Here is an 18,381-nt window from a genome sequence, read left to right on the forward strand (position 1 = left end):
GTATATATATACATATAGATACAACAATAATAGTTAATAGCTATTGGGTACCTATAGGTACGGTTCCATGCTCAAGAAGACACAAACGACGTGTAGCGCTGGGGGCAACGTCAACAAAATATTTCACTTCCTCAAGTTGGAATCGAACCCACAACCGTCACGTTACAGTCACACACTTGCGCCGCTGCGCCACGGCGCCCTCTGCATTTATTATTACATATTATAATAAAAAAGTAAAAGTGGCGCATCTATACATTGAATATATTTCCAAAATAATAATTGTTTAGGAACAGTAACAGAGCTCAAATCCAGAAAAAAAATTTTTTTGTTATATAGCTATTAAGTCTAAGCAACATAAAGGCTACAGTTTAGGAACCTAGTGTTTAGACACAAGGTTCCTATTAAAGCTTATTAATAATATTTAAAATAATGTTACAAATTTTGGTAAATAAAAATACTTTACAAAATAATAAACAAATATGTATATGAGTATAGTCCGCAAGCCGTAAGCTGAGCTTTGCTTTTGTGAGACTGTACACAGATAGTGTAGGTGTGTCACGTCTGCAAATGTATTTGCAGAGGGAACCTAGGGTTAAGACACCGTCCATTCCCCACTTTCCACCAAATTCTAGAGCCATTGCGTGTTGAGTGGCTCAATTGCTCAGCTTGCACCTCGCAGACTGTATACCCTCTATTCAATCAAATGTTACCAGAACTTCTTGCCACATAGATTTTTTATAATGTGGAACGGAGGGAAAATAAAAATAATTTATAAATAATTATCCTCCTGATATCGAACCCCATCATATTTAAATTATAAGGATATAATAAAACAATAATAATTGTTAATATTTTTTATATTTTAATAATAATTATCTATTAGATAAGGCACATATAATTAATACATTAATACAAATGTTAGCACAACTTATTTAATAAGCACATGTCATCAAATACTTAATACTACTCATTTATAATATATATTTTAATTCAAATCTTTTATTAAAAGAATATTAACTGTCAATTTTACTTTTCTTTTTTTAAGCATCTAATAAAACATTTTTTATAACTTTATAACTAAATAAAATAATAATTATCTAAGGCCCACTAACAGACATTAATCAGCGTTAAAATGATATTAAATATATAATGGCAGTACATGTTAATGTTTCTAAGAAGTAAAATAATATATTGTGGTACATACAGGTTATCGAAAAATGATTATAATTTTTTTAAAAAACTCCTTCGCACTTGGAACCTACTGTGAAGACAGATATTTTGTGTGACGGAACTCAACGCCGCAACATGTCCACCAGAGGAAATAAAAATAAGTAAAATATAATCATTCCCTTGTGTGGGCATCAATCCCACAATCATCGCGTTTACAGCCAGAATCTGATCCACTTGCTGAGCCACAAAAGCCTCAAAATAAAGAGAAATGTAAAATACTAAAAACATTTTACACAAAAATTACATAACATAACAGTTATTTTATTAATTTCTACATTGAAGATATCTAAAATATTATTATTTAACATATAAATATTATTATTTTAGTATATTATATAAATAAGGTAAATTAGGCCATATTTTTGTACTTTGTGAATAGATTGTATAGCACCCTGAGAGTTGACTTCAAGTCGAGATTCACGATATCTGAAAGAATTTAGAGTATATCAATAAAGGATTTGAAAATATAAACAAATTATAAATAAAAAAGATAGTAAGCAGCTGTAAATCAAATGATTAATGTTTTAACTTTATTAGCGGTAACTTTACTACTAGATGGAAAACTTAAATTTGCAATCTTTTATAAGTTTTATTCTCCATTGACATACAATCATGAAATTTGTATGGAAGCCTCAGTATGACTGACATCTGACCACTTTTTTATATACTATTTTGATATGGCATGAATCTAAAGGCAAAATTATTTATATAATGAAACTACACTTTTTTATTATTAGTTAACATTCTTAAAAAATAGAACTACAATTAAAATAGAAGAAAAGTTTATAACTTCTTATTTTTTAAATCTAAACTAATGGTTTTCGATTAATGATTGTTTTGTACTAATTCAAAAAAATAATTTAGATTTATATTTAACAGCAGCAGATTTAATTAATTTATTAAAAATATATATATTTTTACTAAAACTTGGTTTATAAGTATGTGAGAACCTTCTAAGACTTTTTCAAAAAGAAAAAAAAACTTATATTATCTTACCTTCAGGCCTAGCTTTGGGCTTAGCCAAACCAACGTCTTGCATGAGTTCAAATGCGAAAGTCACATTGTGGACCTTCTGGTCAAAATCTTGGGGGGTCAGGTGGAAATCGTAGAGGGGCACAAAGAACCCCTCGAGTAACCCCATGAGGAGGACTAGGTATACCCCGTCGTGGAACTGACTATCCAGATCCAACACTTCGAGGTTCACTTTGCTGAGATGCTTGTTCACGAAGGTTATAAGGGACTGGAAAAAAAAATGGCAAAAGGTCACAAAATACATAAAAGTTATTGTTAATTGCAGGATGTTTCGTAATATTTGAGCTTAATGAACATTTTAGTCAATCAAAAAAACTGTACTCTTTGAGTATAATAGGTACGATGTCAAATATCATATATGTATAGTCAAGGGTAACTAAAATAATTATAGAAAAGAACAGGCATATTATTGTTACATCCCCTCGACCTACATCTCAAAGTAGTATTTTTAGCTTCACTATGTATTCTGCACATAGTAGGATAGACAGAAGAAAGGAACGAAGGAAGGGAACTTACTTTATCCACTTTCTGCCAAATTCCGTATTGAGTGACGAAATTCAACGTCACGCTCGGCTCCGTTAACAGTGCGAGGAAATAAAAATATTAAATATATCTATTACTGGAGTAGGATTCCAAGACAGGCATCAAAGGCTCTCAAAGTAATTAACTGCATATAATAAAGTAACAGATAAATAAGAAAAAATGTAAATTTGTACCTTCTTAACAACTTGTAATTTATCTGGTGCGTGATCAAATAAAGCGTCGAAAGCATCTCTCTCGCATTTCATGCCGAGGTCATCGTAAGTGGTCGTTATATCTTCTATGTACGTCCTGAAAAAAACATAATAAACACTCCAATGAATTATAAATAATTTAATTTTCTTGCTCTGGTAAAGAGGCAAAGCGCGGCGTTAAGTTCCGCCACTCAACCCACAATATTCTCTGCCTAACCTGTTGTGTGCGGGAAACAGCGTGAAGCTTAAATGCAGCATTGCACATTACGGACAACATAAATTCACATGTAATTCGAGCCAGTGAAGTGAAGGTCAACAAACGTCATTACCGTGCGTCAGCAAGGACACAACATGCTAAGAATCTTGGATAAATATACACAGACTGAACGTCTGGCTCGTTAGTCTTTACATTGTGCAACAAAAAGCTGATGCATAATATGCGGCGGTCAGTTACGCCGGCGGCCATTGACGGGACTGGGGTCATCGTATTGAAGCCTAAATGCTTACTACAGAAAAAAGACGCGATTTTTTACGTACAATCATCTAGGGAGCAAATTGAACATGGATTCAAATATTAAATTACTACTGTAAACTCCACTATTTACAACATATTTAATCTTAGTTGGAAGAACGTACAGTTGAACATCACGTAGTTGGATATTGCAGTTACAAATTTTAGAAATGTAGACTCTGCCCATTAAGACAACCACTGTTCCCCACTCTACAACCTCTTATTAATCTTATTTAACTTACCTATGAGACAATTGATTAGAGCCATCCTTCTTCACCACTACTACTGTAACACTGACGTTTTCAGGCAAGCGTATAGGAGCTCTAAAATGGCGGGCGAGGGCCACTAATAAATGTAAAATAGAGACTACATTCTTTGAATGCACAGAATCTACACTCCATTTCTGTACCGGTTTTGGTGTCCCATAGAGAACCTGTAAATAATTAGGGTATTATAGTAAAAATGCTATATTTTATATATATATATACATAATTTATAAATTAACAATATATTAACTATATGAAATTGTGTGTAAACCCTAGCAAAACTATTTAAACGCAAAACCATATATTTTTTTTTTTGTTAGATGATCTGCGATCAGTCACTGACTATGAGCAGATTTGGTGAGAAGATAAAATGTCCTGCCAGGGAGCTTCCCAATGGAAGCAACCTTTTCAATGTCTGGAGTCTAGCTCTTGAATATCATGTCGCTTTAAGCGCTTATGGTAGCTGATATTAAGTAGGTCAGATGCGAGGATATTGGGGTGATTCCTTAGCTGGTGTTTATATCTATGAGCTGAGATCCTTATTTCATTTTTTACTGTGTTGTTTTCAATGCTTCATGTATTTCGGCATTTGTTATGAACCATGGTGTATTGGCTGTCTCTTAAGATACCATTCTGCAGTCTCTGTATGATTAAAATGTTGGAGTTGCATGCGCTTCCCCAGAGTTGGAGACCATAAGTCCAGACTGGCTTAAGGATGCCATATATACTTGTACAAAACCATATATACTTGTTAAATCATATATCAGCATAATGCTATATAATGCATATTTTTATATGCATTATAGTAGGTAGACAGATAACTTTTCAAGACATTGCATATAGTGGCGGGGCTCGACGCCGCAGAAAGGAAATAAAAAATTCAACCCCCATATGAGAATCCCCAACTGTAAAGTCCCACAATCACTTCATATTTGATTTTAAAATTATAACTTAACAGTTAAAAACATTTCTTTAGATACCACTAATCTATATATCTATATCTTATATCGATATCTTTTCATTATACAATACAAATAATAAAGAAATAACATTTGGATGGATATTTTATATAATACCAATTCGCAAAAAGAACATTCACTAATAAATAAATCTCAAATATAACGTAAAATGGCAAAAACATTAATGCAATATAACTCAATTCCCTAGCATTTTATTTATTGCATTGCAAATAAAACAGTTCAAGTTCAACATTTCAAATGAGAATACTGCTATTTAGTTCTATATATCTTAGAGTTTTAATAAAAAAAAATATTTTTGAACATATTTATTTTAAAAACCATCAAGAAATATAATAATTTAGAAGATATATTTTTGAACATATTTATTTTAAAAACCATCAAGAAATATAATAATTTAGAAGATATATTTTCAAAAATATCTATTTATTCCATACAATAATAATAACTTGTAGCTAAAATTTCAAATATAACAATAAAGATGAATGAAAGGCATGCAGTAATAAATGATGTACAATGGAAGTGAAATTTAGAATTTTGCTTTTACAAACACAAAAAGAATAAAATATGTACAGGCCAACTGCTGATCTAATGTTTATATAGTATAGTAATATAGTAGGGAAATTTGTTGGTAAATTAAATGCAACACTTATTTTAGGTTCATACTCTTTACCTATATATAACTAGTAACACTCACCACCTATATTCAAGATAGGTAGAGAGTTACAAATCTTAGTTTTTTAATTTCTGCTCACCTTCATACATTATGACTGAATGGCAACAAAGTATTTTTTGATACCAGATAGATGGTTCAAATAATTCGCTAGTGTGGATTAAGCAAATTAGAATAGAGAAGAGTAAATCTATTGCCCATATTAAAATATATATATTGGAATGTAAATGTATGTACATGTATTTGTAATTTATTATATATTTTTAAATACATTATTTGCAATTTATTATGAATTTTTATGGTAGATAGCAAATGGGTGTCATGTTGTACAGAATCTATCATTATATAGAAAACAAGCAAACAACAACCATATTAAGTGGAGTTTGTGCTATATTAATGAAAGAACAACAATATATCAAAATATTACTAACCCGATTTACAGCTCTCAGCACTACAGCCAGCTTCTGCCGTTGTCCCTCTTCTGACTGTGTCACTTCAGGTACATCCAATTTAGTCTCTGTTAACTTTTCCAGAAGTTTCTGCAGCACTTGCCCATCATAAAGATCTTCACTAATATCTTTGACAATTATTCTCTGTGCTGCCAGTTCATCATTTATCCAATCAATCAATACTTGGATCAAGTCTTTTACTCTAGGATCTTCTAAGCACCTTGGTTCAATTATTGCTCTTTCCTCATTGTCATCTAAAATTATTGAATATAATTAAATATTATGATTAATCAATGAGGTCGTCATGGTGCAGTGTACAAGCTGATTGCATGCAATGGTTGTAATTTAGATTCCTACTTATGAAGATAATTTTATTTAAATTATCTATATTGAGTCCTTCCACTCAAAACATAATGTTTCGAAAATTGTGTGATACATGGGTAACTGAGTGCCTATCCGGGTAGGGTAGTCCTGTCTTTTTTTCTAAAAATTAGTAAGAGTAAGTCATCATATATGTCGAATTCTTACGCAAGCTATATTCCTCTGGTGGAATTTCGGGAGCTGTTGGACTACCAGGTGAGTCGATCGCGTATTTTCCTTCTGCCTGTACTTCCTGCACTGAAATAAAAAGTTTAAGCTTATTTAGATCACATATCAAACATCTGCAGACGAATGAGATAATATTAAGGGGAACTACAAATTTCTCAACCTACACACGGCATACGATTAGTATACAAGTAATTATTCTCACCTTCCTTTATACGCTTTTTGCGTCCAATTGTTCCAATTTTATCCCAAAATGATTCTTCTTTGTCTTCTTTCTTTGGTAAAACAGGAGTACGAGGTGATTTAGGGCGCGGTGAAGACATTGCTCCTAATAAGGAAAACAAGAGTTGATCGCAAGCTTAATATACAACCTGTCCTTCCAAATAATTAAAACACCATTTGACCACTTAATTAAAGATTACCTTGCGTATGTTGTGCTAAGTCCTAAACGTAAAAGGTACGAGTGTATATATTATTCAGGTATTTCAGTACCATACGATTACGATATAAGACATTAGACAAGTACCTAAAACAGATGGCTATTTTTGTTTGTCTGACAGTTAACTTGACATATTCAAGTTTTTTTTTAATAAATTGCTATGGTAATGTAGCATAGATTAAAAACTTATGCCTAAAAACAAATAGTGTTTTTAAAAAATAACAAAAGAAATACTAACAATAATCTACGCTTACCAACTTTAAATATATTTGATAAGAGTTTTATTTTGTTTTGTCATTTTTTTACTTTACAATAACAATTTTTATTTAAGCGCATTTTATTAAGGAAATTGACTTTATGCTTTCAATATACAGGTGGAAGAGGCAGCGCTTCTTTAACTGAAACTGCATATAGAGTAAAATATTTCAAACCCAGAATTAAAAAAAATAATCAAGGCACCTCAACGGTTTGGACGTAGGATTTTTTTTTCATTTCACGATTTTTATCCATACCTGTATTTCGTGTCAAGCACACATACGTATGCGACGTTGCCGCTTTGACAGGTAAGTGTGTGCGTGCCTATGTTATACTTTACAAATGGCGTTTATTTTAAAACGATAATTTTATTATTTATTTTGTTTGAAAAAAAACTTTTTCATTTTTGAGAATTATTTTTTTTCCGAATTATATTAGGCTTTTATAGAGTAGATAAAACTGTGGTTTCATTTAAAGTGGCGCTGACAATTCCACCCTGTATATACTGCATTATAGTTTTTTTAGAAAAGGTATGAAAATTTTTACGTATCGCCGCCTCAAAATTTGGCCCAATCCTGTCAAATTTCTATACAATTTTCTTAAAAAGTATATAATTATTTATTTGGACATTTATTTTTGCACAACATTTATATAAAAGCACATAGCCAGGGTAGACAAAGCTACGTAGTATTAAGATACTAAGTATGTTTCCTATTGAGACACTCCAACTTTCCGCTGCATTCTCGAGATATCGTATCCTTTTTGTGTAGCGTAACTCAACGCCTTTACGACAGTGAAAATAAAAACATTCAATATTTCATATCCCCGAGTGGGAACAGAACCCTCAACAGTTGCGTTTACGACAGCACGTTTAAAAGTTTATATCCTATATAATAGAATTTCATAAAAAATAAGAGTATATTACACTCTTATTTTTTATGAAATTCTTAGGCAAACCACAATAAAACAACAACCATATACAATAATGATTTAATATTAGACATTAGATTAAAAATTCCATAACATAACTAACATTATTATTACATTCAAAACAGTAGCTCGATTCCTGGCTAAAGTTAAATAACATTTCGTCTACCTCTAGGTATATAGTTAGATTTTGTCTTATGGAAAATTTGCAAGAGCTCACAACGAGGTGATATTGCTCGTTTTACCGCCCAAGAACGCTATATCTTTACTTTCCAATAGCATTGTCATTTTCACGTATTTACTTGTTAATTCTGTGGACAAATTAGATTATTAAAAAAAAGTGTTTTGTAGTTTCACGCTGTACATAAGCCCGCATATAGTAGAGTAGGCAGAGAGAGGGTCTAGTGTCCCGATACTCTATTTGAAACATGGGAAATGAATATACAATAATACCTGCGAGTGGGTGTCAAATCCACAACTGTCGCTGTCTATACTGTACTGAGTGTTTTTGTCAGCTTCATTTTAAATGAAACCACAGTTTTAACTACTCTATAAAGGCCTAATACAATTATTATTATTTTTCCAAAAATGAAAAAGTTTTCTTTTTCAAACAAAAATAATAAAATCATCGTTGTAAAATAAAACGCCATTTGTTAAGAACATGCTCACATAAACCTATCAAAGGGGCACCGCCGCATACGCTTCATGCCGAAATCCAGTCGTAGGTATTGGTGATAAAGTTCAAAGTTGTTTAACCTTTAAGCGTCTTGAGTAGCGAAACTCAACGCCGCGCTTTACTTGATAGCAGTAGGCGGAGCAAGAAAATGAAAATGTTAAATATTTGTGTTCCTGCACTATAATTATATATATTTTTTTAATAAAAAAATATTATTAAGTAAAAAAATTGTGTACTAAAAAAGTATATAAAGGGAAGTCCAAGTGTTATTTATTAAATACAAGTTGTACCGTGCGCTATGCTACACCACTAATTCAATTAGTTTGAAGGAAAGTTATTACATAAATATTCAATTCCTTTTGAGTCATTTTATTAATTTTGCTCATTTCGACAAAAAATTGGTCGTAACTAACATTAAAAAATCAGCTTCACGGTGTATCCCACACATACAGTAAGGTCGACAAAGGGAACCTAGTGTTGACACTAGACACTCTATTCCCTACTTTCCGTGTTCTCGTTTACAGTCACAGTTAGACAAAATATATAATAAAATAAATGAAGTCCAAGTGAAGGGAGCCGCGAGCTTAATACTAGTTACGTACTAACTATTGTATAAGATAGCGCCATAGTCAAATCACCCGTTTTTTCATTATGATTAGGATATATAGGTGATAGAGAATGCACGTCCTCTAAACTACTGTAGCCTATATATGTATTCACGATTTTTATCCATACCTGTATTTCGTGTCACGCACACATACATATGCGACGTTGCCGCTTTGACAGGTAAGTGTGTGCGTGCCTATGTTATACTTTACAAATGGCGTTTTATTTTAAAACGATAGTTTTATTATTTATTTTGTTTGAAAAAAAAACTTTTTCATTTTTGAGAATTATTTTTTTTCCGAATTATATTAGACTTTTATATAGTAGTTAAAACTGTGGTTTCATTTAAAGTGGCGCTGACAATTCCACTCTGTATATGCATATATATTATATATATTATATATAATAAGAGCAGAGATAGACAGTCTGCCAAACTCAAAACCTAATAGAAATAAAGATAAAAAAAGCCCAGCCTCTGGTCACGCCAGAGGGTCAGTGGGTTATATTAAAAAAAAAAGAATTTGTGTATACATATTTATTTATTTATTTATCTCTTTATTTGTTTCTTTTATAGTTAATTTAGTTATTTTTTGTCACTTTGCACAACATTATGATCACATTTTTAATTATATCCTTCCAGAATCTAGTTGCCTAAAGAGATCAATTGTTAGTGACAAGGCCGCCTTTGTGCTAAGTGTAAAGATAAAATTATCTTAAGAATTTACTGTATCTTAATCTTTTCAAATGTGCAATATAGATTTTTATCTATCTAAATAGTACTAATAGTATTACTCAACATGCAATGTCTCAAAAACTGGACAAAAAGTGGGAGGAATGGAATGTGAGCATCTTGACAGGAACAAGAAAGCAGGTACAGTGGGTTACATGGAAACAATTAAAGTAGTTTAATATAGCCTATAATTTTCCTTGATACATGGACTATCCAAAACAAGTCCCTTTTTACTCAATTATAATTAATTTTATAATAATATATTAGTGGGAGAGTTAACAAAATAAATTCAATTTAAGAAACAACAACAAATTCTTTAGCTTTACCGATATCAATCTAAAAGTAGTAGGTAGATCTAAAAAATATGGATCAACATATATTTCAATCTTAATTTGTCCAATATTTAAAAACTTCGTCATTAGGTAACTTTTTAGCGTGTCGACGTAATACTCTGGCCACACTTGCACGGGTCATTGGTAATCCAGCGCGGGTAACTGCTTTGGAAATTTTCCTACAACTCAAACCAGATTCAGGCAAAACATCCAGGCAACACAATTGTATAGTCTTTATAGATCGCCGATCGATTTGTCTCTTTCTCTCTCCTCTTTCTGTAATTAAAAATAATTTATTTGCTTATTTAAAACGCAAAACTTGAATAGAACCAGAATCAGAATCATCATAATTTGTTAATAATACTAGTTAAAAAAATATATTTTTAAATGTATTTTTTATAATAACTTTTATTTAAAAATATAAATTCTTATTCTCTTGTATATATCTCGTTGGCATGTTTATATACGTACTGTACTTCTTCGACGTGGTTCGCATTTTGTCATTAATATATAATTTTACTACAATTAAATTTTATTTATTTTAATGGCAATATAAAGGTACTTTATTTTAAACACTATAAATCAATAATTATAATAACGCGAAACAGTGAATTCAAAGAACAGCGAATTATAGCAAATATGTCACTGACCGTTATCAAGCCATTTAAAAATTAAAATTTTGAATAAAATGTCACAAACTTTGACATCTATGATAGATGCTATATGTCTATAACGTTCGGAATTTAGAATTAAAATACTTTTTAAAATGATAATATATTATCCACATATTAAAATACTATCACTTAATCTAATAAATATTTTTAGGTAGCAGGTAAACATACGAATGCCATAGTCGTGGATTAAAGTTATATTTAACTTCTTTGGTTTCATAATAAAATATTCAAAATTCGACGCAAAGTTATGGATCCAAAAAGACGAAAAATAAAATTTAAATATTTATTTTAAATATACAGTACATATATGTTCCTTGACCATAATTAACAAAGCAAAAAAAAAAGTTTGGCCGAGCGTCTATTGCAAAAAGAAACAATATTTTTTATTACATCAGAGTAAAAAAGCCTGCAATAACTGAGCGTCTGGATTTGTTATTATATAAATTGCCTAACAGACCAAACCGCATTATTCACTTACTCATAAACTTTTTAGTTCACGAATGAGCATTTGTGTTTTATTGGTTGGTGGAATCATACCTAAAAATAGAAGCGATATTGTATTGCATCACGCGAAGGTATACTCTATACAGTGCGCGCATTAAGTAGCGTTAACGTTGAGTGGTGATTATTTATTTATTTTTCTAAAAATGGAAAAAAGTGGTAATCCTCCTCCATATGGCTGGGGTAACGGACATACGATGCAGCCTCCCCCGGCTGCCCCCCCGAGCTATTCTCAAGCTGTTGGTGGAGTCGGGCCCTCGAGTCCCTATACTCCACAATATCCACCAAGTAAAGTTAATTTCTTACTTATATTATATGTTTCATATGTATTATTAAATATGACCTCAAAATTATTTGGAAACATGAGTAATATGTCCTTGTAACAGTTAACAATATTAGGACAGAAGTGAAGGTAAAACAAATATCCTGATAGTTAAGATGAAATATGTAAATAAGAATAATATAACCTTATTATCAGGCTGTTTTTATTACCAAATCAAAAATGTAATAAGTGACAAATTCTTATTTTTTATGATATAAAAATGTAACATTTTGTTTTACTTTTTATTGAACTAATTTAGTATCTGTTGACATAGTATAATTATTTTATAATCAAAGGTTAACATTTTTTTCTGCATATAGCAATGTAGACAGAGAACATAGTGTTAAGAATTTGAGTCCCTTACACTGCCCAATTATTTTTGGGTTGTGGAGCTTAATAATTACCCTTGTAAATAAAACAATATATAAACATTCCAATAAGGTTATTACAAGGATGATTAACTATTTTTTTTTCCAAATTACATCTATCAACTTCACATTGTTCTTTAGCACAGGATTCATTTAATGTAATAGTTTTATATGTAGATATTTTACAAAAAACTATAATGAAAACAATAAAAATAATGGTAAAAAATCATCATATAAATTTATTTATTCTTAAATTAATTCTTGATATATGGGGTTTCGATTGTGCCAGTTGAGCACAATTCATTTCGCCATTGTCACATTGTATGGAAAACACACAAAGGAAATTGACCGGTAATAAAAAAGTTAAATATACACAATTGTAGAATACATGTAAAAAAAAGAGATCCAGTGTAAGTACAGCCTTCACCTAAAACAAAATAAACACAAATTTACAATATATACACAACACATTAGATTAGTAATAAATAATATTTTACATGGGTGTTAATTTAAAGTTTTATTTTGTTAAGTTTAATATATTTACACAAAAATTTACATAAAGGACTAAACACAAACATTAACAAACACTGAACATTTAAAGGACGATCGATTTTATGAGGAAGGACATCATATAAAGAACGAGTTAACTTAGGACAAGAGAAAAGGATGCGGGAAGGGGAGCCGTCGTCCAAGCTTATATCATGATTCACCCACTGCTTCTGGTGGGCAAGATCAATGTCAAATAACACAAAACTATTATAAATTCAAATTATTAACAAATCTTTAGGAATATTAAACCTGCTTGTGCTCATTGTAGTAGTACATAGTACTAGCAACAGGTTTAGAGTTAATTTGTATGCAGAAGTAGTAGGAGGTAGAAGAATACTAGAGAAAACTCTCCATAATTTGCTAAAAGATGTTAGCCTCTCAGCCACAATCATTAATTCACTTTTAGAACATTCTTCAAATCCAGCACTAGTAGAATAATTTTGAATTTGGTATTGATAGGGGTCTAATATTTCATAAATAAAAAGAAATTATATTCCAAAGTATTTGCAGAATAAAGCTGGCTAGTTGATGATCCAACCTAGTGGCAGTGACAGAAAGTTGAAATTTAGTTTTGATTTTTTAACAAAATTTAAATATTGAATGACTGACAGGCTAAAACACTGAACATAAAAAGCTGAAACTTAACATGTACTTTTCTTGGGTGAGAGTAGGGGAACCCTAAGAAATTATCTTCTAAATCATCTACAAGAATGAGAATAACTTGTTCAGACAAATGAAATTGGGTGCTATAGTTTGTAAAATATATTTTTTTACTATTTTCACAGCTGCAGGTCCAGCCATAGTGACCACAGTGGTGCCAGTTGGTCCCCATCCCACTCACATGATATGTCCCAGTTGCCATGCCGAAATGGATTCCTATACGCAAACCAAGCCAGGACTTATTGCTTATGTTTCCGGAACAATCATTTGTATGTTAGGGTGAGTTATTTCTGATGTTTTCTAAATAATGTTTTATTAATAAGAGAATACACCACACCTTTATAAGTTTCTTAATTATCATTTTAGTCAAGTTATGTTTCACTAGTGGACCCGGACGCGGCTACGCCTGCTTCAACTATAAGAATATTTATTAAATATATTCATGAAATTATTTTCAATTCTCAATAGAATTAGTAAGAAAATATAGGCTCAAATAATCAAAAAGCATAATAAGTAGATACACATTATTAGAAAAAATTATCTGAGTTATTGAAATGAACTAACAAAAAGATTAAAAGTAACTAAAGGATAGGTATTCTTAATATTAGAAAAAGTACCTAAAGTTTTCCGTACGTGCGTACCTAGATATCGACTCTACGAAATAACTAAACATTTCTCTCTATTAAGTAGGATAATTTTAGCGGGCAATATCAAATAAAATAAGAAGAGAATCAAAGTGTATTTTAAATTAATTATAAACAACAAATAAAGTTCGAAAATGTATGAAAATTTATAAAACTGTCAACGTCATCTGCCCGTTCGCGTCGGTCATACTCATACTATGCCGCCCGAAGGCTAGGTCATTTGGAATCAGTGACATCTCCTTAATTATTTATTAGAATGTTATACAGTAAACTATAATTTCAATCTAGATAAAATGCTAAAAGTGACTATTATATTTATTTTCATAAGGATGAATATCAAAACGTCGCGGTAGCGGTCGCGTAGCAACGACGGTTGTTATTAACATGGCAGAATAAATTGCATGTCAAATTAGAATGTACTTTAAAATATATTAGTATATATGTGTAATGTAATGTTATATAGCCTATAGCACTTCTGAAGAATGCAGCTTTCATACAAAACAAAAACAATGAAAATCAGACCAGTAGATCCAGAGATCTTAGCGTTCAAACAAACAAACAAACAAACAAACAAACAAACTCTTCCGCTTTATTATATTAGTATAGATTGAAACAGGTTGACCTAAGATTATTTTACATATTTCCTTGTTAATAGTAATGTTTGTGCTAAGCATTACAATTATAGTATTGAAAAATTTTAAGCATCATTTCATGATCAATCATTACATAATTGAGGAGTGTAAGATATTTAATACTTATAATTTCTTAAATAAGACATAAATGCTATATTCTAAAACACCATTTATTTATCGCAAAGTGGAGAGTTGAATAATATTTTTTACTATTGATATAAAGTGTTTATTTTAAAAAATAATACAACACTATTATTCTGAACATAATATTCCAATATTTCATGATCATTTAAAAATATGGTACACATGTATGGTAAATGTATTTGGAATATTGACTGTGCATTACTAATCAAGTTTTGTGGTGCTAATTTTTAATTTGAATTCATTTGTTTCAAGCTATTAGTCACACTTTGTATTTTACATACTTTTATTTAAATAGAAGATAATATTTTCTGTCAATATATTAGTTATTTTTATCTGCTGCCTTCCTTGTCTTCCTTGTCTAAGCTGTTTTATAGAATTATTGTTAAAATCTATTTAAATATTACATTTTCCTGTACTGATTTTCTTGTTTTAATATAATTTAATTTACAAGAAATGTTTATAAAATGAGATTGGCTTTGCATTGTTATATATATAATATAATTTAGTAGCGGTTTCAAAATTCAGTAATTGAATACTAATATTACAAATGTAACATAGCTAATTGTAAAATAAATAATTTAGGTATCCTATTAGCAATTTGAGACATGTTTTAATACAGTTTGAATATTTAATAGATTAATACTTCTTATCTCTTTTCATATATCACTAAAATACGTATAGTATTTAATATATAGGAATGTAAATATTTACGAAAATTCCCACAGCTTAGGATTATTAAATATAGTAACCTTTGTCCTGACCTTTCGAGATAAATTGAGCAATGTTTGTGACAATGCCATTTTAATATACGTGCATTCGTTTTATGTAACAACACTACATTATAAATATTTTAATTCGGTTTTCTACGCGTGGATGTAATTACTTAGTGTTCTAACCTTCCCTCGTACACATTCTACATACAAAATAACTTTTTATTATTGAAATGAGACGAGAGATTTTTTTACATTATCTTTTTTCTGTTAAGTTTATTACAATACTACATTTTATTTAGGTAGTTTCCAATTGGACTTTTATTTTTCACGCTTTGTTAGGCATTTATCAGGGAACACTCCGTGACCTGCATTTTACCCTAATTCTAATTCTAGACATGCGCTGTGTCCTTCGTCTACCAGTACGAGAAATTAATATAATTTATTTCCATAAGGTGCAATAAATTATTTTCATTAAACCCATAACCATCATCATTTACTTTGTATAATACTTTTTATAATATTTATGAATTTAAAATATATTGTTACAGAGGTTTTCTCGGATGCTGCCTGATCCCATGCTGTATAGACAGCTGCATGGACGTCCATCACAAATGCCCGAACTGCGGAGCGTACCTCGGTCGCTACCGGCGATAAAATGTTGCACAATCATTTAATAAATCTTTTATCACACAGTTGTTAACTGATAACTCGATAGATTAGAATATACGAATCTCAGACACGGCTCGAAATATTCTTCTAATCTTGTAATATAAGACAAAATATATAATTATATGTATTGCATTCTATGTACGTGTGTACACACACAAGTTTAAAAGTTATTTGATATGGTAGAACAGTTTGTATCGAGTGCTTAAAATAAAATGAAATACTTATTGAAAATATTTTCGATATGATTAAATTTTCTATGTTTATAATAAATAATTTATTGGAATGTAAACATATACGTGTTAATATGCACTTCACATTCTATCTCATGCCATACTGCCTCTTAGACTGAATGAAACCAGTGATCTTAATTTATCCATCACATTTAGAGACATAACGATTTATTGTTTAATGATTATATAATTTTGTAAATTAGGAATGTTATGGATATATAATACGGACGGATACGGATATAAGAAAAATACTAATTCGATTTTCAGATTATTAGTTACTTGGTAATTTATTCTTTATTTTTTCAGTAACAATTTTTTCTCATACTAAAATTTTTTCCCTATAACAAACTGCTTGTGTGTCGGTTCGTGCAGACCGCATCAAAAACCTGTCAAAACAAATTTCATTTAGACTCCGTAACTTCGGATCGATTACGTCGGTTACGGTTACGGATATCCGATAGTTTCGGTTAGGTTTGCAGTGCTCCATAACATCCTTGATATAAATATATGTCTTGTAGATAATAATATATAGGTCTTAATAGTTAACATTGAAAAATATAATATATTGTGAAAATTATATTAAAGCTGCCAACATATTCTTTTAATGTTCAATATTAAGAAATTACTTTTCTAATATCGATATTCGGTGTCTTTTATGAATCTTGTATAGGATTAAGCGTTAATATTACTAACATGTTCACATTTTGTGTATTTTTATAAACATTCACTGTCCAGTTTACATATTTTATGTCTTTAGGTTGTCTATTTAATTATTTAATAATAAGAATCTGAGGTTTCTTAAGAAGCTTTTAGTCTTAAGTTAAAATTTATTTTATATATATATATATATATATATATATATATATATATATATATATATATATATATATATAAATTGATTATATTTTCATAAATAGATATTGAAGCCATGAGTTTATTTGGTTTTATAATAATTTTTTCTCATTTATTACATGCATTATTGATAAATTAAATTAACTTTTGGAGGCCACTATATTTTTGTGAGATGACCTATTTTTTTTAATTTAAACCTGATAAACAGCTTTCATTCTATTTATTTAAAGAATAAGTTATTACTTATTATAATTATGCAGTAATATGAATTTTTGATAATTATTTTTATTGTACAATTATATTTATTATCGTAACAATTTATGATAAAAAATATATAAATCAGTTTATAATTTTGTGAGGATAAAAATATATATTTGAACTTTTTGAGCTATTGTAAAAGATTTTTTTAATAACAAAATTCTAAAATATATTGTATTAAATTGCATTAATGTATTTTATTCCGCACATTACCCTTGAAACCTTATTACCGTAGTATATGTTACAATACAAAAAATAAAAAAATCATCTCATACAATATTCTTCTGTTAAACAAGAAAAAAATATTTAAAATACAATAATTGATGAAAATTACACTACTTATATAAACAATTTAAATTTATTTTATGGGACTAATGACTGAACTTTTAAAAGGGGAGTTTAAAAGGCAGCTTTACACTGTGGAGTGTGTAAGTGTATTTTATTCCGCACATTACTCTTGTAACCTTATTGTCTATAGTATATATTACAATATAAAAAATAGTAAAATAAATAAAAAGTTATTTAAACCTACGGTACACCATTATTTTTACACTAGCGGCCCACCCGCAGCTTCGCCCGCTTGAACTACATGATTATTCATTTAATAAACAGATAAAAGAATTGATTGACGGTCAAAAGTGTTGATGGTAATGAATAATTTAATTTACTCGTTTAGAAACACCCTTAAATGTTAATTATTACTAGATTTGATTTATAATATTCTTTGTAAAATAACTGTAATGATTTCATATTACAAAATTATGCGAATCGAATAATCCAGT

At 29.9% G+C, this 18,381-nt stretch overlaps 2 protein-coding genes across 2 annotated transcripts; one reads left to right on the plus strand and one right to left on the minus strand.

Annotated features, from left to right (window-relative positions):
* Positions 1 to 875: 875 nt before the first annotated feature.
* LOC146527308 (beta-parvin-like) lies at positions 876 to 6,860 on the minus strand. Its single transcript, XM_085206211.1, has 8 exons — positions 6,841 to 6,860; positions 6,624 to 6,746; positions 6,401 to 6,490; positions 5,855 to 6,126; positions 3,750 to 3,940; positions 2,979 to 3,093; positions 2,227 to 2,470; positions 876 to 1,656 (listed from the first exon to the last, which is right to left on the minus strand). The coding sequence occupies exons 2-8, from the start codon at positions 6,739 to 6,741 to the stop codon at positions 1,580 to 1,582; spliced, it is 1,107 nt and encodes a 368-aa protein (XP_085062337.1). The 5' UTR covers positions 6,742 to 6,746; positions 6,841 to 6,860; the 3' UTR covers positions 876 to 1,579.
* Positions 6,861 to 11,436: 4,576 nt separating this feature from the next.
* LOC146527309 (LITAF domain-containing protein) lies at positions 11,437 to 17,786 on the plus strand. The gene is made up of 3 exons (XM_085205497.1): positions 11,437 to 11,846; positions 13,583 to 13,736; positions 16,139 to 17,786. Exons 1-3 carry the CDS (start codon positions 11,705 to 11,707, stop codon positions 16,242 to 16,244), a joined length of 402 nt encoding a protein of 133 aa, XP_085061623.1. The 5' UTR covers positions 11,437 to 11,704; the 3' UTR covers positions 16,245 to 17,786.
* The last annotated feature ends 595 nt before the right edge of the window (positions 17,787 to 18,381 follow it).

The sequence above is a fragment of the Heliconius melpomene genome, chromosome 21 (genome assembly GCF_056956725.1).
Source record: "Heliconius melpomene rosina isolate 202511_hmr_F chromosome 21, ASM5695672v1, whole genome shotgun sequence".
Classification (NCBI taxonomy): domain Eukaryota; kingdom Metazoa; phylum Arthropoda; class Insecta; order Lepidoptera; family Nymphalidae; genus Heliconius; species Heliconius melpomene.

Coding starts and splice junctions, on each gene's coding strand:
- LOC146527308 (XM_085206211.1), bottom strand. CDS start 6,741: ATGTCTTCACCGCGCCCTAAATCACCTCGTACTCCTGTTTTACCAAAG. Junction 3,941..5,854: donor TGCTGAGAGCTGTAAATCGG/GTTAGTAATATT, acceptor AATTATTTACAG/GTTCTCTATGGGACACCAAA. Junction 1,657..2,226: donor GCCCAAAGCTAGGCCTGAAG/GTAAGATAATAT, acceptor AAATTCTTTCAG/ATATCGTGAATCTCGACTTG.
- LOC146527309 (XM_085205497.1), top strand. CDS start 11,705: ATGGAAAAAAGTGGTAATCCTCCTCCATATGGCTGGGGTAACGGACAT. Junction 11,847..13,582: donor TACTCCACAATATCCACCAA/GTAAAGTTAATT, acceptor CTATTTTCACAG/CTGCAGGTCCAGCCATAGTG. Junction 13,737..16,138: donor ACAATCATTTGTATGTTAGG/GTGAGTTATTTC, acceptor ATATTGTTACAG/AGGTTTTCTCGGATGCTGCC.